Source organism: Syngnathus leptorhynchus, chromosome 3, assembly GCF_054491065.1.
Source record: "Syngnathus leptorhynchus isolate UIUO chromosome 3, UIUO_Slep, whole genome shotgun sequence".
NCBI classification, from domain to species: domain Eukaryota; kingdom Metazoa; phylum Chordata; class Actinopteri; order Syngnathiformes; family Syngnathidae; genus Syngnathus; species Syngnathus leptorhynchus.
The window spans coordinates 4,138,668-4,164,292 of NC_141197.1; the positions used below are offsets into that span (position 1 = coordinate 4,138,668).

General features: G+C 41.4%; 2 protein-coding genes across 8 annotated transcripts in view; one reads left to right on the plus strand and one right to left on the minus strand.

The window, feature by feature from the left end:
- Positions 1-25,625, plus strand: part of shank2b (SH3 and multiple ankyrin repeat domains 2b) — a 236,034-nt gene that overhangs the window by 33,946 nt on the left and 176,463 nt on the right. For all 7 annotated transcript variants that reach the window (XM_085907072.1, XM_085907074.1, XM_085907071.1 and 4 more), the window contains 2 exons: positions 18,117-18,320; positions 19,191-19,262. In XM_085907072.1, the coding sequence (XP_085763198.1) occupies positions 18,117-18,320; positions 19,191-19,262 (276 nt within the window). The remainder of the gene's footprint in view (positions 1-18,116; positions 18,321-19,190; positions 19,263-25,625) is intronic.
- Positions 258-24,246, minus strand: LOC147058881 (uncharacterized). The gene is given in 4 exon segments (XM_085907079.1): positions 258-10,951; positions 10,953-11,885; positions 11,887-20,634; positions 23,671-24,246. Coding segments are annotated over 3 exon segments (3,063 nt in total). The 5' UTR covers positions 12,075-20,634; positions 23,671-24,246; the 3' UTR covers positions 258-9,009.

Here is a 25,625-nt window from a genome sequence, read left to right on the forward strand (position 1 = left end):
GGATGGTGCAGTAACATTGTGGGCTTGCTAATTAATCAAAATTTTATTGTGATATATTTTTGGCTTCTCACAATTGCAATTCCTCCATACAGTGAGGAAGAAAAATGAGTTTTGTGTGGAAATTCCTACCTCGTATAAGCACCCTGAATACACCTGTGTTGTGTTAAGATGTTTATTTAGACTCCAGTTGAAATTTACTGTAAGCGTAACACACAGCATCAACAGTTACATACATAAATTGCATGCCACACATGCTTTGTTCCTGAAAATCACCAGGTTATTTCTGAAACACAATGTAAAACCCTATTAATGGCCTAGCAAGAATATACATTGGAACTCACGAGGTATTTACTTTCAAATAACATAGTGTTGGAATTTATCTTTCTAATTTAACTTGAACGCGAGTTACTAATCTGACTCCAATTTGAGACCTTACCCAACTGCCACTCATCCAACAATTTGCGCGCTCGTTCTGCAATAGAAAGGTATCAGGAAGCTGGCATTTTCACACACGAGTGGATTTATTCCTAACACACAAATCTAATCCATCACCTGGGTCTCGGGTCCCTCTCAATACACCTCTGTACGTCTCTGTTCCCACCAGCAGACGTACTCTACTTCCGAGTTGCCCAGCCATTAATTATACTACACAATATGCAAATGGCACATAAACAAAGGCATTCTGTCATTATTCTATTGGCTATGTGTACACTGCATTTAACTTTAGCTTGCTCTTATTGGTCTTTCTTCTTCTGCAGAATCATTTGCTCGCTCCTCCTGGTTGTAGTTTTCCATACAGGGTCCCCTAGTTGTTATCTCCCCGCTGCCCCTGGGTCATCTTGTACTCCTTGCTGCTCCTGCGTCATTGTTTAATCTGGAACATTTCATTCGTGCACATCCTTGCCCACATATCTTGTTTTGTCTCCATCGTCACACACTCAGCACTTTACAGATTCATACTCTCATACGCAAGATGTCTAATGAACTACTTTAAGATCAAACTCTTATATTCCTTTAATCCCTCTCATGACCTCAGACCACTGAGGTCATCACTCGAATACCTTGTTTTATTGTTAAACATAAAATTTCATACCCTCCTCATGGCCTCAGGTCCCTGAGGCCACCTTCACATACTCACATCCCGGAGGGCCACAGCTGTCTCCGCCTCCTGGGGGTCCTTCTGAGGGATCATCATGTACTGGCCACCCGGAGGGAGTGGCCCCAACGTGCGTTCAATTGTCTTAACAGTTAATGATCTGATACATGGAATACAGCAACATCCGCATAGCACCATAATAGCAGCAAACACAGCGATAGAAATCAGTACTGATGCAATCAAGCTTTTATATTTGCCAAAGACGTTTAACCAGTCAGAGTACCAACTGGTGTCCACACCTGAGTGCTCCTTCATTTTGTTACTTAGCGTGCGCAGACCCTCCAATGCCTTAGTGAGCCGACCGTCAGGAGACGTATTGTTGGGAATCAGAGTACAGCACTGATCCCCAAAAATACCACAGACTCCTCCTCTTTCCGCTAACACCATATCTAAACCTATTCTATTTTGGAATGCCATAAGAGACGTGGCTGCTAATTGCTCATGCACTGCCTGGAGTGCCGAGGTGGTGAAGTTCGCCAATCGTTGGACATTGTAGTGGACATAATTAATCCGGTCCACATTTTTGTTTACTGTAATGAGCAGGAAAATACTCTCCCATCCTGCCGCCACTTGATTCACCAATTTGTATTCATCAGGAACCCCTCTCGGAACTCCAATTGCATCTATGTACGTGGGGTCTCCTGTATTCAACCATTCTTGCATGTCCTTTTTCCTCCTCACAAGGAAGGGGATTCTTCCCCACCGTCCAACGCCTTCCCAATTTATTCTGGACACGTCTAATGCTGTCACACTAATTGGCATGATCAGCGTTACTAGGGCGCACTTACCTGAGGCATTGGAGGGAAGCCTATCGTACAACACTTTTGCTCCACACCACAGCCAAACATCAGCACGAGCGAGAGGGATTCCTGCTGGCAAAGACACATTTTCATTACACCATGACTCCTGGATATTTCCAATCCCAGGGCCAGTCCTTGTACCGTGGTTGATAATTGTCCAATTTATCCAACAAATCAAGCCATTGTTGAGTCCAGTTGAAAATTGTCACCCAAGCTTTCACCTGTGTCAGTTGTTTACACTTCACATTTAGCAGTAGTTGTTGTGTCTGTGTCAGCGTCTTACCACCATCTTGCTCTGCTTCTTACCATACCGTTCCATTGCAGGACTGATACACCATCACTCGTTCTTCTTTCGCTCCATCACTTCTGAAAATAGTCAATAAACTTAAACATTTGCATCGTCGTCGTCGTTGTTCAGACACTTTCGAGTCCGACTTGGATCCAATTCTCGCCATTGTCACATTCCCTCTCTTGACCTGCCTGTTCGGGCGGTCAATCTTTAAGCCCACCATTGGCAGGCACTGTGCCCCTGTGTCCTCCATACCTTTGGCTGCTTCCTTCGGCCATCGATATTGAGGACGGCGGACCGGACTGGAGCAATCAACTTCCAATTGGATCGGCTGAACCGTATGACAAAAACCAACATCGAATGGACCCTGTGACCACAAGGTCTGTGGCATTTGATCCAGCATCGCCTGTGCAGACTCATGGTCCGTCTGTTCCCGCCCATGATGGCGGGCCAGGAAGACCAATTCAAGGTCTGACTCATCTACCATTTTTGCCATTATTCTGTAACTTTTGGTTGCGGCCGAATGCCACACATCTGAAATCTCAGTCATCATCCAGTCATGTTGTTGTGTTAATCGTTTCACCATGGGCCCCAATTGGCGGGGCTCATGGCCTGGCGACACAGCCAGTGACAGGCAAACCTTCCTCACTCATTCGATACCATTGCTCTTGCTTCGGCGACAACTATACATATGCTGCCACCCCCTCGGGGCCCACAAAGATGCATGGTGATTGTAATGTCCAATCATCTCCCTCAATTTCTTCAAACGCATCTCTATATATCTCATCTGATTCTCTATCATAATATAGAGTGCAATGCAATGAATCCACTGGGGGGTGGTACGGTGCCAATGCCTGGATCCATGGTTTCCACAGGAGGTACGTGGAGTAGACACCTCTCCCAAACGGAGTCTCAGGATTCAATCTCGCCCAGTAGATTCGTGCCGTTTCTGGTACTGTGGGGAGTGGTGCCATCAACCACTGACCCTGAGGTGTCACAGGCTGGGAGCATTCCAGAACCTGTCCGTCAGGAAATGTCACTGTAAGTCCCTTCTCGCCGCACAGAATCTGGGCTCTCAATGCTGACATGTCTCTGCCCATCAAGTTGATGGGTGTGTCCATTGCATGAACATATGAATGATATAGTTTCTGTCCGGTGTTTGTGATTTCCGTTTTCAATGGTCGAGTGAAGGGCAGAGTCTGAGGACGTCCCGAGAAGCCGACCAACGTTGTAACTCGTTTCGACAACGCTGTACTTGGCCGTGGCATGTTGATCGATGAATGTGTTGCTCCAGTGTCCATCAACATCTGGACCGGAGTGTCTGCCACTGTCAACCGAAGCATTGGCTCTGCCTGGCCTGTGCTTCCCGAGCTTCCCAGGCCCCACTATTCGTCCGGGCCGTACCACGGGTCGGCTTGGTAATACTGCCCATGTGGATTCGGCTGTGGCCCCGGGCGGGGCTGCTGTGGTCCACTTTGGTGTGGTGGCCCTGCTTGCTGGTTCTGCTGCTCCGCCCCTGCTGGTGGTGGGTTGCCATTACAATCTCGCGCCCAGTGATCAGGGGCCCCGCAGTTGAAGCAAGTCCCTGGAGCGAACCAATTCCGCCCCAGTCCTGGGAGGGCGCCTTAACCTCGCCCTCTGTATCCACCACGGAACCCTTGGCCTCAGCCCCGTCCAGCCCCCACTGGAGTCTGATACATCTGTTTTTGTTTAACCTTTTCTTGTTTTGCCTCACCATGCAACTTTGCCAACTGTAATTTAACCAAACTAGTCGCCAGAGCGTCAGTTTCCTTTTGATCTTTATTTGCTTTTTCCATGTAGATGCGGCAATGGTGTATCAAATGCCTCTTGAATCTCGGTTCCGGACAGACCAAATGTCCAGATCAACTCTCATGATCGCTTGCACCTCATTTGGGAGGCCGTTCAGCATCGCCGTCCTGAACATCATCTTAGCTTCAGGGTAGTTGCCTGGGTGTTTACCTGTGGTCTCAATCCACATTCATTTTAAAGATATTAATTTCATTCTTTAACATCTACATTGGTTGTTGACAAAGTACACAAATAAACAACATACTTTCTCCATGGCCAGATGCATGCAACACAGTAGCTCACCCTGCAAAGGCCAAATAGATCTTTTTAAATCAACACAATGCAGCATAATTTTGGGAGTGTTCTATATAAATTGCCAACTAATCTCTCATCTCTTCTCACAAATACCATATTGTTAAAGTTAACAAAACCGCAACCCTGATGGCCACCTAACATGCAATAACGTATTACTACATACGATTACATTATCATTTAATTTGACACATCTTTCCAAATTGCTTTTGTTTTGCGTTGCAAATCAGATAGACTACAGTCTAATAAATTCTTTTTATTTACCTATTTTAGCCAATTTCATCCTTTTAACACATAACACTGACCGCACACAGACAACACAAAAAACAGCAAAGACACAGCTCACAAACAATAAAAACAAATAATGCTGCGCTAACGTCATAGAGGATGACGTTTTGGTTATATTTTTCATCAGTGCCTTTTATCCTTTATGCAAATGTGCATCACTCTTCTTCAAACCTTCTCTGAAAAACTCACACTTTCTCTCTACGCGCAAGCGCAGGCACGCTCCTCAATCTCACCCTCTCAAAGGGCAGGCCTACTTTACTGTTCCCCTTCATCATGTTCACATTCAACAACTTTCACTGTCTTCTACACAACATTTGTTGTCTATTATTCTCATCCTATCAGGCCACCTTTCTAGTCACTTTCTGTCACACACTTTATAGTCTCTACTGCCACACATCTTATTTTCTCTACTGCCACACCTCGATCATCTTAGTTTCTCCAACCAACTTAAACATACTCATCGTCTACTTCTCAACTTCCCTATTATCGCTCAACAGGCTCCTGAACATTCTCCATGACTAATTTCTTCCATAGGACACACATCTCACACACCCACACATACACACGCACGCACACACACCCTACACACACGTTTGGCGCACAACATAAAAGACCACAAAGACCACACTAAGAACACCTTTTTGCTCATCTTACTTGTCTGATTTATTCTCTATTTTACTTTTAGACGCTTTTTGTAATTCTTTTCCTTTTATTTTGCAAATTTTAACTTCAGTGTTTCTCTCTTACTTTTTCCTTTAACGCGAATATCTCCTGTACATTTAAGATAATTTCCGTTTCTTCTTTTTTTTTTTTTTCTCAGCCAGGTTCCCATTCTGTTACATGGGTTTGATCCGTTTATCTAGATTTTTATTTCGATCAGGATCCTGCCTTTCACTTATTTCTTACTTTTTCTTCCATTAATTTGAAGGGACCCTTAATTTGAAGGGACCCTTAATTTGAAGGGACCCTTAATTTGGAGGGACCTTTAATTTGGAGGGACCCTTAATTTGGAGGGACCCTTAATTTGGAGGGACCCTTAATTTGGAGGGACCCGAGACCATTATCCCACTTCCTCTTATCCGCCATCTTTAAATCCACTCGTGTGTCTCCCAACCACTTTTTACGCAGAATATTTCTAGTTTCCACACTCTCACTCCCACTCACACTGCTTTCACACTGATACGTAAATCCCAGATTTTAAACCGTATCGTAACCACGAATAGTTCCAAACTATTCTAGTAGGTAAATCCCAGATTTTATACCCTACTAAGTCCACACTTGTACTAATACGTAAATCCCAGATTTTAAACCGTATAGTAACCGCAAATAGTTCCAAACTATTCTAGTAGGTAAATCCCAGATTTTATACCCTACTACACACTTTCACTGTTCCGCTCATCCTTCCTCTTGTAATTTAGCGTTGTCAATGTGCAGAATTTGAAAAGGAATCTGCTTACCTTATCTCACTGTGGGCCCAAGAGGAAAGACGGTCGGACGTGTGGCGTCTTTATCAGGTCGTCACCTGGTGTGGACGTGGGTCCCAGACCCAGAGTCCCAGACTCTTGTGGTTACCGAAGTCCCAGACTTCTTTAGAGTCCCAGACTCTTTTATCTCTCTTGCATCACATCACCACTTTTCACACAAAAGAATTTTAGTTTCCACACTCACACTCCCACTCACACTGATACGTAAATCCCAGATTTTAAACCGTATCGTAACCACGAATAGTTCCAAACTATTCTAGTAGGTAAATCCCAGATTTTATACCCTACTAAGTCCACACTTGTACTAATACGTAAATCCCAGATTTTAAACCGTATAGTAACCGCAAATAGTTCCAAACTATTCTAGTAGGTAAATCCCAGATTTTATACCCTACTACACACTTTCACTGTTCCGCTCATCCTTCCTCTTATAATTTAGCGTTGTCAATATGCAGAATTTGAAAAGGAATCTGCTTACCTTGTCTCACTGTGGGCCCAAGAGGAAAGACGGTCGGACGTGTGGCGTCTTTATCAGGTCGTCACCTGGTGTGGACGTGGGTCCCAGACCCAGAGTCCCAGACTCTTGTGGTTACCGAAGTCCCAGACTTCTTTAGAGTCCCAGACTCTTTTACCTCTCTTGCATCACGTCGGGGTCACCATAAATTGTTGGAATTTATCTTTCTAATTTAACTTGAACGCGAGTTACTAATCTGACTCCAATTTGAGACCTTACCCAACTGCCACTCATCCAACAATTTGCGCGCTCGTTCTGCAATAGAAAGGTATCAGGAAGCTGGCATTTTCACACACGAGTGGATTTATTCCTAACACACAAATCTAATCCATCACCTGGGTCTCGGGTCCCTCTCAATACACCTCTGTACGTCTCTGTTCCCACCAGCAGACGTACTCTACTTCCGAGTTGCCCAGCCATTAATTATACTACACAATATGCAAATGGCACATAAACAAAGGCATTCTGTCATTATTCTATTGGCTATGTGTACACTGCATTTAACTTTAGCTTGCTCTTATTGGTCTTTCTTCTTCTGCAGAATCATTTGCTCGCTCCTCCTGGTTGTAGTTTTCCATACAGGGTCCCCTAGTTGTTATCTCCCCGCTGCCCCTGGGTCATCTTGTACTCCTTGCTGCTCCTGCGTCATTGTTTAATCTGGAACATTTCATTCGTGCACATCCTTGCCCACATATCTTGTTTTGTCTCCATCGTCACACACTCAGCACTTTACAGATTCATACTCTCATACACAAGATGTCTAATGAACTACTTTAAGATCAAACTCTTATATTCCTTTAATAGTCAGACACAAACGCTCTCGTAACACCTAAAAACAGGTAATGATTCAAATTAAAAAATGTTAAAAGTATAACCATTAAAAGATAAGATTAAAAGTATAAGCGTTAAGAGATGAGCCTTAAAAGTAAAAAGATGAGAAATATGTTTGATTCTCCTTTGACTAGTAAGAAAGCTGGGATTAAACATGTCTCCATCACAGTGTGCAAGACATCCCTCACTCGCTCACTGAGTGTGAAAGTGAACAGCGGAAAAGATAGTACTACACTAGTGGTGTGTGTGTACTAATGTCCTAAGTCCTAATGATCATCGTCACACACACATCTGGGTGTGGTGAAATTTGTCCTCTGCATTTAACCCATCCCCATGTGATTTTGATCCATCCCCTGGGGGAGAGGGGAGCAGTGAGTAGCAGCGGTGCCCCGCTCGGGAATCATTTGGTGATCTAACCCCTCAATTCCAACCCTTAATGCTGAGTGCCAAGCAGGGAGGAAATGGGTTCCATTTTTATAGTCTTTGGTATGACCCGGCCGGGGTTTGAACCCACAACCTTCCAGTCTCAGTCTCTCTACTACTAGGCCACTGAGCTGTTGTGTGTGTGTGTGTGTGTGTGTGTGTGTGTGTGTGTGTGTGTGTGTGTGTGTGTGTGCGTGTGTGTGTGTGGGGGGGCTGATTAGGCCCAGCATTTTAATTAATATTGAAAATAAATGTTGCCCATGGCTGTAGCATCACTGTCAAGCTGACACTCTTCTCTCCCATTACCAGCATTTGTTGCAAGGAGGTGCAAAACAAGCTGGCTGCTCCTCCTCATTTAAACCAGTGTAAATGTTAGCTAAAATATTTGCTAGCATAGCTGTTTGGTTATATTTTAAAAGTTGTCCCAACAGCTTGTCACTCATCCCTCCTACCTTTATCGCCAAATATTACTGATGCAGGATTGACAGTACTAATTACCAGCTAACAGCTCATTCTACTATGCTTTCAGCTGACAGACAATTCAAAGCTTTTATTAGGTTGCTCCACCATCCAGGAGAGGACCAAAACAGGCTTTCCGTACAAGGAGACAAAATTATGTTGAGCAAGTAGTATCGCTTTATCTCCTGATTCTGATTCTGATTCATATCTTTATTTCGAACATCCAAAACAAAAAGAAAATTAAGCAAAACAGATAGCACTTGAAGTGCCATATATAAGTCCATACAACAAACAAACAAAATAAACCAACAAACAGAAAGAATAATTATTTTAAATAAAATAAATAATAATAATAATAATACATAAATAAATAGACCAATAAAGAATGCTCGAAAAGGAGTAGGAGGAAGCATAGCTTTTTAGATTCCTACCCCTTTTTCACTTTATCCATTAAACCAGTGATTCAACATATACTGTTTTTCTACCACAGAACGCAAGTAGACACACTTGCCTACCCCTTTTTCACTTTATCCATTAAACCAGTGATTCAACATATACTGTAATTCTACCACAGAACGCAAGTAGACACACTTTCACACTTATTTTCTGTTTCATTTTTACTTGCATGTAGCCCTTTGGCACTTTTAGCCTTTGTACTCGCTAAACAACATATTTTTGTACATTCTTTTAAACTGGTGGATATTTGGACTTTGCTTGAGTTCCTCACTTAGATTGTTCCATAGTTTGACCCCGGTTATAGTGATACAAAAACGTTTTAAGGTTGTTCTTATGTTTAAGATTTTGAAATTGTGATGCCCCCTTAACTTATAACCTCCGTCCCGATTCCAAAATAAGTTTTGGATATTTTCTGGTAGTTGTTTTGCTTTCGCCCTATATATGATGATTGCTGTTTGATAAGATACTATGTCGGTGAATTTTAATAGTTTGGATTGTATGAAAAGTGGATTTGTGTGTTCTAAGTAGTTGACTTTATGAATAGTCCTTATTGCTCTTTTCTGCAGAATGATAAGTGGCTGTAGTGAAGTTTTATAAGTATTCCCCCAAACCTCAACACAGTAATGCAAATAGGGCAAGACAAGAGAACAGTAAAGTGTACGAAGTGAATGATAATCCAGTAATTCTTTTGCTTTGTATATAACTGCCATGCTTCTTGAAATTTTAGACTTTACGTGTTCGATGTGTGGCTTCCAACTCAGCCTGTCATCTATTATAACCCCAAGAAATTTGTTTTCCTGCACTCTTTCAATTTCAGTCCCATCTATTTCTATTCGTATCTTTTTGTTCTTTTTGCCAAATACCATAAACTTGGTCTTACTTACATTTAATGATAATTTGTTCCAATCGAACCACATTTTGATTTTTTTCATTTCCTCATTCAACACTGATTCCACTTGTTGAATGTTGTCACCTGAACAAAAGATATTTGTGTCATCTGCAAAATTTACGAGTTTTAGTTCTTTAGAGACTTTGCACATGTCATTTATATACAAAATAAATAATTTAGGGCCTAAAACTGATCCTTGTGGAACACCACAGGCTATGTCCAAATATCCAGAGCAGTGATTACCCAACTTTACATATTGTTGCCGTTCTCGCAGATAATCTTTTATCCAGTCTAATACTAATCCCCTTATCCCATATTTTTCTAATTTATTAAATAGTATTTCATGATTAATTGTGTCAAAAGCTTTTTTGAGGTCAATGAAAACTCCTACTGCATGTCGTTTGTTGTCTATTGCATCGGTGATTTCCTCGATTGATTCCATTAATGCCTGTGCTGTTGATCTGTTTACTCTAAAACCATATTGGTTCTCAGCAAATAATTTATATTTTTCCAAAAATCCATCCATTCTACTGTTAAAAAGCTTTTCCAATATTTTTGAGAGTTGTGGCAATATTGAGATAGGTCTGTAGTCTGTAAAGTTGTGTTTGCTACCAATTTTATAAAGAGGAATGACCTTAGCAATTTTCATCTTCTTTGGGAATGTACCAGTTAAAAATGACAAGTTACAGATGTACACAAGTGGCTTTGAAATCCCCTCAATGACTTGCTTAACTAACATCATATCAATCCCATTGCAGTCAGTAGATGTTTTATTTTTGCATTGTTTTACAGTGTTAATAATTTCATTTTCATCAACTGCCTTCAAAAACATTGAGTAAGGATTCCTTTCTATTAATTTATCTCTGTTGCCTGCATCTGGCGCTGGAATCGGTATGTTTTTTGCTATTTGAGGCCCAACATTTACAAAGAACTGATTAAAACTGTTTGCCACTTCTTCCATATTATTATTTTCAGTATCATTTATAACAAAATATTTAGGTAATTTGTGTTGTTCGGTACCGTCTCTAATAATGTGATTTAGGAGAGTCCATATCCCCTTGATATTATTTTTATTATCCTCTAATTTATTTTTATAATATTCTTTCTTACTTAATCTTATAATATTAGTTAATTTATTCTTATATCTCTTATATTTATTTTCAGCGCACTTTGTTCTCTGTTTTATGAAATTCCAAAAGAGTAAATTTTTCTTTTTACAGGCATTTACTAATCCTTTTGTTTGTTTTTTTATTATATTCCTTGATTGGACAATGCTTATTATATAATAAATTGAATGTAGTCATCAATTTATGGTAAGCATTATTTACATCTTTTTCTTTATATATTGCATCCCAGTTCTGTTCCATTAATTCATGTTTTAGAGTACCAATTGTCTCATCTGTCCTAATTCTTCTTTGTTGCTTATACACCCCACTTTCAGATTTGAAATTATTGTCATACACTGTGAACACTGGAAGGTGGTCAGTAATATCAGTAATTAATATCCCGCTTGTTGTCCTGTTTTCTATTATATTGGTGAATATGTTATCTATCAGAGTAGCACTCTGTGATGTTACTCTAGTAGGTCTAGTGATTGTAGGAAAGAGACTCATGCTATGCATTAAATTAAAAAAATTAGCAATATTTTGATGCTTGTTTGGATTTAATAGATCAATGTTATAATCCCCGCAAATAAAAATATTTTTGTTGCCTTTTTGTACAATCACACTTTCTATCCATTCTGTGAATGTGTCAATGCTAGAACCAGGAGCTCTATAGACGCAGCTTATAATAATGTCTTTTTTCTTTTTAACACAAATCTGTATCGTGAGACATTCAAGAAGATTGTCCACCACCTGTGTCATAGCCTCTACAATCTTGAATTTCATATTCAAATCAACATAAATTGCAACACCACCACCACCTTTACTTTGTCTGTTATTATGTATGAATTGATAGCCTTCCATCTCAAAGTGCATTCCCTTCTCAGTCGTAATCCAGGTCTCAGAAATAGTAATTATATTAAATGGTTGTTTGAATGTGTTTAAGTAATCCCGAATGCTACTAAAATTTCTATATAGACTCCGGCTATTGAAATGAATAATAGATAGTTTATCTTTTGTTAAGATGTCCTTGTTGTACTGATCATTGCTGTAATAATAACGTGTTGTTTGTGGTGGAAAAGAAATTATTGTCTGGGTCAATGTCCTGATCTATGTCCAGAGTGCTGCTTTCACTGTAATCAAACGTTAGTTGGAGTTGTTCATGTTCTTGTATCCACTGTGTTACATGTCCATTGTTGCTCGATGTAGATTGAGTAGTGTCCCTGAGCATTATGTTTATGTTTTGTGTTGTTACCTCCATTCAGTTCCAAGTCCACTCCAGTTGATTTTCTATTGAGGATACTTATTCAAGCTTTTCCAGTTCTTCAATACTCCTCACCATCAGTATCTTGGCCTCTTCTGGTGATCCATTTAGTTTGATGTATATCTTACATACATTTCTGGTCCATGTACTCTGTATTTTTCCCATTCTTCTCAAGTGACGTGCTTTCTTTGCAATATCCGCATTGGTCTTTGTCAAATGTTCATTTATGTAGATTTCTGTGCCTTTGAGCAACTTACCCTGCTTTAGAAGTGCAACTTTGTGCTTCCTGTTGACAAATTTCAGAATGACTGCTGGTTTGTCATTACTGTTTCTTCTGGGCAGTGGATGACATGCTTCAACCTGGTTGGAGTCCATAGTTATTCCTTTAGTTTGCAGAAACGCAGCTACCTGTTGCTCGGCTGAGCTTGCATCTTGCTCACAGCCATCGTTACCTGCCGTCACTGCCCTTGCATAAGATATAGGTTTAATTGCTATTCCCGTGATGACAATGTCATTTATTCTTGTACATTGCTCAATATCCGCTACCCGACTTTCAAGGTAGGCAAGCCGCTTGTCCTTCTCAGCATTGAGCATACGGAGCGTCTTTACCTCTTCCACCAGTGTCAAGATGTTTTTCTGCTGCATCCTCAAAGCAGAAACTTCTTCCGAAAGGAAGTCAAGTGACCTTTTTATGTCCTCGACCTCCTCCGTGGACATGGTTAGGTTTTTTTTCGGCCCCATATTGCTCACGTTAGTCGCAGCTATCTATTTGACAGCTCAATCAGCTGGTGAAAACACACACGCTCACGCTTGAACGGGAGATCGTTTTTGAATCGTTACACAGCCACCTTCGTCGTATTTAACTCATCAGCGAATTCCTTGAGCCTTTTGGGCGACGATATTAGCGACTGGATAGGAATCTGACACGATCCCTGCTCCTCAACACCGCGCGCTCCGTTTGCGTGTTCCGGGTTCCGGGCATCTTAAACTCATCTCCTGATGAGTTTAAGATGCATCTTTGTTTGAAACCATTTGCAATCAACCATCTTAAGCTACAGGACCAGATGGTGTTCCATTCCTTTCCACTCAGGGGCAATGTTAGCCCTGTAAAATATTGTTCATGATATTCAGGTTTTGATTGCAAATCACAAATCATAGAGTTATGCGACCATCTATCCTAGCACAAACACTGAATGGAGTATCTTTGAACACCAGAACCTGGCTACACATACTGAGTTTTGCGTGGGGAACGTCACAATGGATAAACACATCCGGATTTTACCTAACCAGAAGCCCTGGATGACCAGCCAGGTCAGGATGCTCCTCACAGGCCGTGACACCACCTTCAAATCAGACGATACAGACAATACTGAACTATACAGTGCCCCCAGAACCAACTTGAAAAGGGGTATCATAAAAGCAGAACTTCAAAACTAAAGTAGAGGATCAGGTCACCAGCCACAACCAACGGCAGATGTGGCAGGGCATCCAGAAGATCACCAACTTCAGGGACCAGAACACCATGGCTGTGGACTGAAGCGCCCAGCTGACAGAGGAGCTATACACCTTCTTTGCACGCTTTGAGATTCCGACTCCTCAATCTGCAGCCATATCCCATCACCCTCAACGACTACCGCCCCATTACACTGACACCCACCAAGTGCCTGAAGTGACTGGTCTTGAAGCATATCCAAGCCTGCATTTATTTGCCCCTCATTTGATCCCCACCAGTTTGCCTATAGGACAAATACATTCACTGCCATACTCATCACTCTCCACACCACAGTGAGCCACCCGGAGCACCGGGAGAGCTACGTCAGGATGCTCTTCATTGACTGCAACTTGGCCATCAACACAACCATCTCTGACATCCCAGTTAGCATGCTGTCTAACCTTAAACTTCCCCCTCTCACCTGCATCTGGATAAAGGACTTCCTCACTAACAGGACACAAGCAGGGAAACTTGGTCCCCACCTCTCTTCTATCAGGACACTCAACACAGGCTTCCCACAGTGGTGTGAGCTGAGGCCCCTCCTCTACAACCTCTACACCTCCGACTGTAGACCGGCCCACAACAGTAACATTATTATTTAGTTTGCAGACAACATGACAGTGGTGGGGTTGATCTCGAGAGGAGACGAGTCAGCCGACGGAAACGAGGCCCCGGAGCTGTCTGAGTGATGTGCAGCAAACAGCCTGATACTAAACACCACTAAGACAAAGGAGATCATCCTGGACTTCAGGAGGTCCAGAACAGATCAGCCTCCTCTCACTAATAATGGCGACTCACTAGAGAGAATTTCGTCCTTCATCTTCCTGGGCACCACCATCTCAGCTGACCTGTCCTGTTGGCCAACACCAAGGCTGTCCTCAAGAAGGCAGCACTGCGTTTGCACTTTCCAAGAGTGCACAGAAAAAACAACACCAACCAGAAGCTACTGCAAATCTTCTGTCGAGCCTCTATCGATCGCATCATGCTGTGCTGTACCTCAGTGTGGTTCTAACATTGCACTGTAACAGAGTGGAAGAAGCTCCACAGACTGGTCAAGACAGCACAGAAGATCTTGGGATGCCCCCTCCCTCAGTGACGTACACTCAACCCGCTGCTTCAGCAGAGCGCAGTCCATCATCAGAAACAACACATCCCTCCCACCACCTGTTTTGCATGCTGCCCTCTGGCAGACACTACATGTGCATTGAATCCAGGACTAACAGATTCAGGGCAGCTTCTTCCCAAAAGCCATCACCACCCTAAATGCACACATGCAGAGGCCACCACGTGTAAACCTCTCACTGTATGAACTCTGTCTACTCAGTTCACACTATTTATATTATTTATATTTATACTACTGTATTGACCCGAATATAAGACGACCCTGATTATAAGACGACCCCCTCTTTTTCAATACTCAATTTTGAAAAAATACTTTTTGAACATCAAATTTAATTTTTCTACAGAAAATAATTACAGTACAGTACTGATTTTAACAATATATTCAAGAGAAAAAGCATGTTATTTTGCCTCATTCAAATCATGCAAAAACTGTCTATCACATCTTAATATCTGAACATTTAAATATGTAAACGAAAGTGCAATCACATTTGTAAATGAATGGCTTCTGGTTTTTGAAATGTAAATAAACCAATCTACTGTGAAAAAACAACAAAATTGCAATAACTGCATGAACCATCAAAGTGAAGTCTAACTGCAACTGTAGTCTTGAAACAAATCTGAATAAGGAAAGACATTGCAATAAAATAATCCAAACTGCTACCGCTATTCTATATTTCTTCTTCGTGACAGGGGTTTGCTTTGGCCTGGGGAGTTAAGTTCAGCATTCACTTTGAAGATATCTGGCGCCATCTAGTGTTGTGAATGGGTATAATGTTTAGACCCCGAATGTAAGACGACGCCCACTTTTTCAGTCTTATTTCAATGCTAAAAACACCGTCTTATATTCAGGCCAATACGGTATTTATATTTATTCATACCAGGAACCAGCACCTAGTAAAGCAGCCTGTGATTTTGTTGTACCTCCAGTTAGTCTGTTGTACAATGACAATGAAAGCTTCTGTTCTATTCAATTCAATTCAATTCTATTCAATTCTATTCTATTCCAAAATCAGTCCTTATATATGTTGCGTCACCGTTTAAATTCGGTCTCATTCATGAGAGTAAACACGTCTTCCCTCCGTCTTTTGTTTAATTTCTCTCGAACTTAATGTTTTGCTTATACGTATCTTCACAATAGCCTTTTAATCTATTTGAATAGCTGAGTTGTGACCCCGTCTCTAAGCATTTCATTGTCGAAATAATGCCACATTGTTTTTAAAGACATGACAATAAACAGCATTGAATCCTCCTGTCTCTCGCTCTTTTCAAGCTTCCCAATTTACTTATGCATTCATTTCCAGGACAGTTTTGACCGTTCCAGGTGGGATTCCTACATAATTACAGTTTTAAATGAGCACACTGTGAATAGATTGCCTTGGATATACTTGTATCAGTTGAGTAAATTCAAACTTTTGCCCAGGATACTCTTCCCAGACCACAGACAATAAACTGCGTTGCAGTTTTGTGTTTTTGGCAGACGCAAAGAATTTGTATTTCAGCTTCCTCATCTTCGAAGACTCATTTGACACATGATTAACTGTACAATGAGCAGTAGTAACACATTTCAGATTCACTGTTTGTATGCTTTGCAGAAGGTAATCTCTTCTTGTGTGTGTGTATTGCTCAGAAACTGCAGTATTGTATCCTAGTGAAGGATTATTTCCAAGAGGGGTTACAGTGGAGTGTCATCAAGTAGATAGATGCATGATCCTGCTCCATTCTGCACGTGACAGTTTCTGTCAACCGACAAAGTGTCCAGTTCCTTTTGCGCTCTCTTTGAGGAGTATTATGCAAATAGATTAATTTAGCACATGCAGTATGATTCATCAAACCTGAGATGAATCGCAATGACTGATTTTGCACCTTTAAATATTGCATTTGAAACGCAGGTTTAAAAAAAAAAAAAAGAAAAGAAAAATGCAAAATGTGCAGACAAAATGAGAGGGGATGGGAAGAACAGATTTTTAATGCTCATATAATTTAAACATTTTTATATTCCAGAAACAAAACCAATTACTGTCTATTCAGAAAGGCAACTTTTGAGCTATTGTATGATCTATGACCTGCACTCATGAACAAGGACTCATGCCATATTGCTCAAGACAAAACTTTTAAAAATGCATTTCAGTGCCTCTCGTTTATTGTGGATTATTCTCTTGAGGGTCGTGGGCATGCTGGAACGTCTCAGCTGACTGGGCAGTTAGAGGAGTACACCCTGAACAGGTTGCCAGCCACTCAAAAGGCACACATAGACAAACAAAACTGGAGTACCCGGAGGAAACAGGGAGAACATGCAAACTTCAGAAAAAAAATCAGTATGAGGCGATTTGCTAACCAGTGCTTCACCGTGCGTGCCACCCCAACAGAAGAAAACATATTGTGGAAGGAAGGAAGGAAGGAAGGAAGGAAGGAAGGAAGGAAGGAAGGAAGGAAGGAAGGAAGGAAGGAAGGACAAAGCAGTTATAAATTTAATCCTTCTGTCATGTTAACTAGATTGAAAAAGGAGGAAAGTTAAAAATTCAGTGAAGACCATTGTTCTCCAGACTACACAGTTTCCATATATACCATGTTAATAAAATTGGTTATCCAAGGCTACATGACATAATCTTGTAAAAAAGATTAACATATACACCTTTATGTACATATGAATTATGAGACAAAAAACACAACATTCCAAGGAAAAAAAAACCCACAAAGTCAAGACACAATTTCATTGCAAGATGCAAGGGAACGCAACCAAGTGTTCACAAATTCATCTGGGTATTATGTGTCTCATTCAATCAATCGTGAGTGTTATTTCCCCTGTCTTTCCTCCAACTACCAACCACTTCAGGAAAGTGCTTAGTTTTTGTGATTGTCATTTTCTTGTTTGCTTATTTTTGTTTTGTTTTTGTGGTTACCTTTTTTTAGTTTGTCTTGCTTTGGTTTTTGTGTGTTTGTGATCGTTTTTTTTCTTATTTATTTTTTGTTGGGTTTTGAATTTTCTGTGTTTTCAATCACCATTTTCTTGTTTGTTTAGTTATATGTTTTTGAGATTTGCAGTTCACGACCACCGTACAGGCCAGTTTTTAATTGTGTATTCATTTTCAACTGTGTTTAGCAGTTTCAAATGTTTTCTTGGGCAGTAGAGTTGTGTCAAAATCTTCCAAATCTAACATTTTTATTTTCAATTAAAAATGTTATGTTCTACTGAAGTCATGGATGGGACTCCAATCAAAAAGATTAAAACCGTGTTGATTTTCTTAACTGTGACTGGCTGGTGACCAGTTCAAGGTGTAAACCGATGTCAGCTGGGATAGGCTCAAGCACCCCCTGCGACCTGAACAGGATAAGCGGTCTTGAGAATGGATCGATGGATGGATTGAAATCCTTCAACCCAATTAATTTTCCTTGCTTATTTTGCTCTCTCCCACTCCCAAAACCAGAAATGTATGCGTTTCAACCCCAACGCCACAGTCTGGGTTGCCAAGCAGCAGGTCCTGTGCACACTCAATCAGAGCCTGAAGGATGTGCTCAACTATGGTCTTTTCCAGCCTGCCAATGATGGAAGAGATGGCAAGTTTCTGGACGAAGAACGTTATCTCAGAGAGTACCCTCAGCCAATCAGCAAAGGTGTTCCGTGTTTGGAGGTACACAACCATTAAAATAATTTGGTTACAATTAAATTAGTAAGCAGTAGATATACGATACACACATTGTGTAGCTTTGGCTGCAGACTACACGTGTAATAAATGTGGATTAGGGTTGGGGTGTTCTTCAAGTACCCACTTCACATGTCCTTCTGTTATATCGAACTGCAAGTGAGTGCACCTCATTGAAAGGAAATAAAAGGATCAATTTTGACTGGCTATGATTGAAGTCCATTGTGACCACTCCCACAGCAGCGCAGCACTCCCTCTCACAGATTCCCCAACCTGTACTCATCTGCGGGTCTAACCTGCCTGCATGCAGATACGCCACATGCTATGCCGTATTTATACCAGTCATGAAAATAGAGCCCTAATCATTAGTTGGCCCAAGCTGAAAAAAATGTTATAAAAGAGCCAGCGCATGTCCGATTCAGTTTTATCATTTGATTATTTTCCTCCAATTAATGCATTCCAGTGTTTCACTGAGTTGCTAGCATCAACACTAATGATGAATTGCTGTAGGGCCAAAATTGCAAGCTCTAACATTAGAATAGAATGTTACCATTTGACAAAATCTTAGGAGATTTCTTTGCCCACTAGATCTAGTAACTTACATGACTTTACGCATCTCTCACATGTAAATATTTTGTATGAAAAAGAGCATTTACTAACTTAAATGGTGCTATCATTAAAACATCAAGCATTGAACATATTCACATGTAACACATTGGGGAAAAAAATCATAACCTTCACTTCTCAGTGAAAGAAACATTCTAACTGTTGCAACTCTATTACACATCTTATTTGACCCATTGTTTTTCTGTAGAGATTCATTGTTTCATGTTTTAACGTTTGTCTTTGGCATTACAGTTTCGCTACAAGAGCCGAGTTTATAGGCAGCCCAATTTGGATGAGAAACAAATTGCCAAACTTCATACAAAGGTAAGAATTCTGTTGCAACAGAATACAAAGCTCTTTTACAAAAAGAGCTTTTACTTTTACTTCTAGTGTCTTCTTCGTCTTCATTGGGAAATGACCAAGAAGGTCCTTATGCACATCCGGTGGTGGGTGTGGACATGTTTTCTTGGGTGGGACACTGGTTGGATTCTCATTACCAGAGGATGGTCTCTTCTGAGCAGTCAAACGGCCTGCTGTCACTGTGTGTCACTGAGCTGCCACTGCCTGCAGATGGCCATCCCCTCTTCGGAGTCTTGATTGTGTCCTTCAGAATGAGAGAGGATGCTAGCTGTGCCTGGAACAGTCTCAGGTTCAGTGTCTCTTTCGGAGAGACCTCGAGAGCCTTGCAATCCCTCTTGTAGATGATCCAGGCGTTGACCACAGCAAGGGTGATGGTGTGCCAGAAGATGTACATTTACCAGCGGCGAGATTTCACGGGGATTTTGTATTTGGCTGTGAATGAATCCAGCAAATCCACATCTCCCATGTATTTGTTGTAGATGCCCACGATGTCAGGCCGTTCAACATCTATGTAGGTCTTGTTGACTTTGTCCCAGCGTTGGATCTTCAGCGTTGGATCTTCTCCACAGGCTCAGTTCCAGCAAAGGACTACACAAGTGTGACCACTTGGTTGTCATACCATTTGACGACAGAGATGTGTTTCACCTCCACTCTGTGGTCAAAGGCTCCACTCCCCTTCTTCTTTAAACTCTTGTGGTCTTCAAGGTTGCAGTTGGGTATGCACACCTGCCTGGCTGTTTCAACGTAATGTATTCCTCGGTCAAGGAGCTTCTCTACCAGTGGAACAGAGGTGAAGAAGTTGTCTGCATAGACCTTGTAGTTGTGACGTTTTGGCAGTGTTGAAGCTAGCTTTGTCACAACATTACCAGAGAAGCCAAGTTGATTTGGCTCGCAGTCCGTTGCTGCTTTGTTGGTAGACATCAGTCACACATCACGCCAGAGACTCCAGTTCTCACCCATACTTTGAAGCCCCATGGGTGTGGCTTGCCTCGCATGTACTGTTTGATGCTGCTGAATCTCCCCTTGAAAGGAATCATCTCATCAACAGAGTTGTGCTCTTCTGGTATCACCTGCAGGCAGTTCTCTCTGAATGAATCAAGCCAAGGTCAGATCTTCCAGTTTGTCCTTCTTTTCAGTCTCTGGTACTGTCAAGTTGTTGACAAAATGTAAGGCTGTCAACAAAGACTGGAATCTGTTCCGTGGCATCACGTCAGCAACAGGGGCGTGTCATGTGTCTTCCTCCCAGTACATATGGGTACCAGCCATTTGTACGAGGCCCATCATCAGGTACATGCCCAACATTTTCTCAATTTTCTTGGAACCACTCTTCACATTCCTGAACATGGACAAAGAGGTTAATAAACTGAGTTTACTTGGATTTATCCTCTACACCCTTGTTTACAAATGTTACAAATACACACAATGTGTAAATATATTAGAAGACAATATAAACCAGAAGATCCATGCTGATTTACACTACATTTGGGCAGGTCACAATAAGGGCCTTTTTTGCTACCACGCTCTCCCAGTGTTGTATATTTGCAACACATACACTACATCAGGGGTGTCCAAACTTTTTGCAAGGAGGGCCAGATTTGATAAAGTGAAGGGGCCCGGGGGCCAGTAGTTTTTTCGGACATTTTTTTTAACTACAATTTCATCCAAATAAACATTGTTATAAAGCAAATTTCATTCTCCCAATTGTCTTTATTTTTTAAATGACAAAATCACCAAATATAAGCCACTCAGGCAGATGTGAACAACTCTAAAAACACAAATTCTGCCTTTCATTCATATCTGAAGAGTCCGATAACATTGAACAAATTGTATAAAATACCTTAAATTTACATGAGTTTAAAATTATTTTCGCCTCATGAACATTTTAAACAGGAGTTATAAGTAATACATAAAATACGATAACATTGAACCAACTGTATGAAATACCTTAAATTTACATGAGTTTAAAATTATTTTCGCCTCATGAACATTTCACACAGGGTTCACGCAGCCGGTTCGCGCGTACCCTTTTTACAACTGGTTTATTTTCGCATTTGACTTGCGCATGCTCCGCATAGCAGGACAGCTGGAGTCATGTTTTCGCTGTGAAATCACGCCGGGTCGCGCAAGATTACATTTCTGCGGCATAAATATAAAATAGCTTTGGTACGTGTGTATTAAAGCGCTGGTCAACAATGGCGGCGGGCCACATACTAAAGATTTTATCACAGAGGCTGCGGGCCTGATGAAATTTGACCACGGGCCGCAATTGGCCCGCGGGCCGGACTTTGGACATACCTGCTCTAATTTACATTTGGTGTATATATTGAACAAAATAAGCATATGCACATTCTAGACATTCTAATGATCGCCAATAAAAATATAAAAGCATTTTCCTTACTTTTGTTTGATTAATCCAGTTTAGTGTAACAAAGAGATGTGTCCTTCACGCTGTCCGGCGAGGTGTGAGCCCAAACAGCTTGTGGGTGGGGCTTAAATAACAATGTTCTAGCCAATAGCAGCGAAGGATAACAATAGGACTACCTGACTCATGTTGATGTGGAAAAAACAAAAAAAGAAGACACTATTTTCATTAGTTTAAAAAAAAATGTTGCAGATCTGCCAAGGTGGGTCTTACAGGGTTGTGTCTCAGTCAATTAAAAAGAATGACAAGGGAGAGTATAAGTGATGTAAGCAACCAGAACTCTAAAATTCAAAAAGCGCAGAACAACACAAATCCCTTTCGGTAGAAAGTGCGTACACTCTGGCACAGAAAATAAATGGAACAGAAGCTAAAAGAAAATTAACGCAAAAGTTAAATTTGATGAGCTGACACTTAATTGTGGCGGAGGGGTTTATGTGCCCCAATGATCGTAGTTGTCTGGGAGTTTATGACCCACAAAATCCCTCATGATGAGTGACAAGAATGGACTGTTTTCCCTTGCCTGGACAGGGGTCACCAAGGCCAGGCCTGACATTGGTGCCCCCACTCACGGGACCCGGCCGGGCTCAGCCCGTAAAGTCAACGTGGGTCCTCCTTCCTGTAGGTTCGCCACCTGTAGGTAGGAGGGGCCAGAGGGGTCGGATGCAGAGAGAGCTGGGCGCCCGCCAAAGGTGGTCCGATCACTGGCTACAGAAATCTAGCTCTAGGGATGTGGAATCTCTGGCAGGGAAGGAGCTTCAACTGGTGTGAGAGGTACAAAAGTTCCGACTAGACATAACACACCGACGCACAGTTTTGGCTCTGGTACCAGTCCTCTCAAGAGGGGTTGGACTCTTCCACTCTGGAGTTGCGCATGGTGAGAGGCGACAAGCAAGTGTGGGCATACTTATTGCTCCCCAACTTAGCAACTGTACGTTGGCGTTCACTCTGGTAGACAAGAGGGTGGGGAGGACGGGTTCTGACTGTTGTTTGTGCATATGCGTCAAACAGCAGTTCAGTTCAGATAAGAGTCCTTGGAAGGATCTTGGGAGCCCAAGATCAGGGGATGCTTTGAGAATAATTGTCAATTGATTGTCTACGTGAAGCCCTTTGAGACTGCTTGTGATTTAGGGCTATACAAATAAACTTGACTTGACTTGACTTGACTTGACTAGACTTGACTTGAAGGAGGGCTGGAAAGTGTTCCTTCTGGAGACTCATTCTGCTGGGTAACTTCAGTGCTCATGTGGGCGATGTGAGTGATCCATGTTCCGTGCCTCGATCGGGTCCCATCGGGTCTTATGTGGGCTGTGGAACTCCAAAGGCAGCTGACAGGTACCAGATGGTCAAGTGGAATGCAGCTTTGGTGGTCACTGAAGCAAAAACTTGGGCATGGGAGGAATTCGGCGAGCCCATGGAAAAATGACGGCTTCAAAGAAATAGGGTGAGCAATAAAGACTTGGAGTTGACTTAACTTTGGATAACCGGTAGAAAATGGAAAATGCTCGATAAAATACAGAATTGTTTGGGTTCTGATATAATATAAACCCTGGCGAGCACTGAGGTCTGCAGACTTGTGTCAAATAATAGTGTAGAACCCAGAGTTCAAAGTAAACATGGTGGTGCTACATTCCGCTGTTATGCTGCACACAAATGCAATAATGTACCAACAGAAGTTAAATCACCCCTGAATGTAAATGCTTCAAAAAACAGGCTAAAAACCTTTCCCCATACATTTGATTCAGGTCCTCTAAACCAGTGGTCCCCAACCTTTTTTGCACCACGGACCGGTTACGTGTTGGAAATATTTTCGCGGATCGGCCGTTATATAAATAAATAAATAAATAATACATTTATAAATAAATACATTTATTAGAAATATATAAATATGATTAAATAAAATGATACGACTGGCATAAAAACAAGTATAAAGGACATAAAAATAAAACTCACCATTACGTTGAATTAGTGGGATCACAGCTTGTTTCTCAGAAACAAGCCGGTTCCATCTAGGCGTAATCTGAGACAATAACACCCGAAGTGGTTAAGGTTTGTCTTTTAATGCATACGGCACAATGGATTTAAAACTGGAACATGATTCAAGTATCGACTTTCTGTTTCAGTTCAAGAGTATTTAAAAATCACCACTTTCATTGTCCGTATCGATCTGGACCTCATTGTTAAAAAGGAATTTCAAAGTTGTTGTTCTCTTCTTCATGTACTCTATGATTGGTCTCCATGTGCCGAAGCAGTTTTGAAGGCTTCATTTCCTCGTTAGCTAGCCCGTTGCCACATATTATGCAGAGTGGTCTTGGCGCGTCAGAGTCACCTGTGGCGATAAATCCATATCTTAAGTAGTACTCCAGAAATTTTCTTTTAAATGCAGCTTTCCTTTTTCTTAGAAGTCGTAGCCTCTTCTTCTTCCGTCTCCTCATTGGGCTTTTTTTCCCTTTCCGAAGAAGCTTTCCAAACATCTCTGTTTCTTGCTCATATTTGCTTGCTTCATGTCACGTGACCGAGACGAGCGTCTTGACCCGAACGGATGTAATTGGGAGAGAATCGCCAATTTGTTTTATATTTTTCAAAATAAATTTTTACTCATTTTTGCTAGTTTTGCGGGCTCGACTGGGAAAACCAGGACGAACGTCTTGACCTGAATTAATTGATCGTCGATAAAAAAAAATATATACATTTTTTTTCTGTGCGGCTTGGTGGCCCAGTACCAAGTGACCCACGGACTGCTCTAAACAATATTAATCTTTTATTTTATTTTAGTCATTATAGAAAGTCACTTTTATTTCAATACTTCAAAATATTTTTAACCTCTGTTAATGTTTCTAAATGTTGTCAAAGTACATTTGGATTGAATTGAATTTATTCGTTTCAACATTCTAGTAAGGTTTGCCTTGTGTATAAAATGTCAAATGTGCTTTAAAAATAAAACTGTAATGCCTTGCCTTACAAAGAAACACCACAAGTATTATGCTAATTAACCCATTTAGTATTACACTTATTATATTGACGGTAAACGGGATGTATGCTTATGCTCAGAAACTCCAAAGAGTTCGCTGCTAATTTCTTGTTGGCAGTGTGATGCGTTATCAAAACCCGTACTTCGTTTATTGCTCAGGAGGAGTCTCTTTTTCCTTGCCAGCTCAAGGGGAGCAGAGCACGTTAACACTGCATCGCTGTTCCACCCACAAGAGTAAAAGTCAAGTGTGTTCAACCATTTGAAGAATCTGTTTCCTCTGCCGAGTTGTTTTAGGCTCACCTTAGACAGCTATCCATCCCACAGTAAAAACAATCCCGTTGTGCGGCCAAATTGAAAATGTTTAAGGACACTGGCTGTTTTTGGCATATCAGAAAATATCTGACAGTTACTGGAAATCTACACACAAATACATTTTTATGAGAGTAGGAAAGACGACAACTGGACCAAGGAAAAACTGCAAAAGAAGGTGAAGCAAAGAGCAAAACAAGTTTGCACTGTTGATATAATATCCATCACAATGTGTGTATTTAGAATGGTAATAATCGTCACAGTGTTTTTTTTTTTTACCTTGATTTGAACTGAATATACTCAATTTTTATTATTTATTTAGCTGAAATGAAAATACTTCGTTTTGTATTCATTTATTTATTTAGCGGTGGCTCGGTGGGGCACTGGTTAGCACGTTCGCCTCACAGTTAGGAGGGTGCCAGTTCGATTCCACCTCCGATCCTCCCTGTGTGGAGTTTGCATGTTCTCCTCAAGCCCGCGTGGGTTTCCTCCGGGCACTCCGGTTTCCTCCCACATCCCCAAAACATGCTTGACAGGCTGATTGGTCACTCTAAATTGCCCCTAGGTGTGAGTGCGAGTGCGGATGGTTGTTCGTCTCTGTGTGCCCTGCAATTGGCTGGTAACCGGT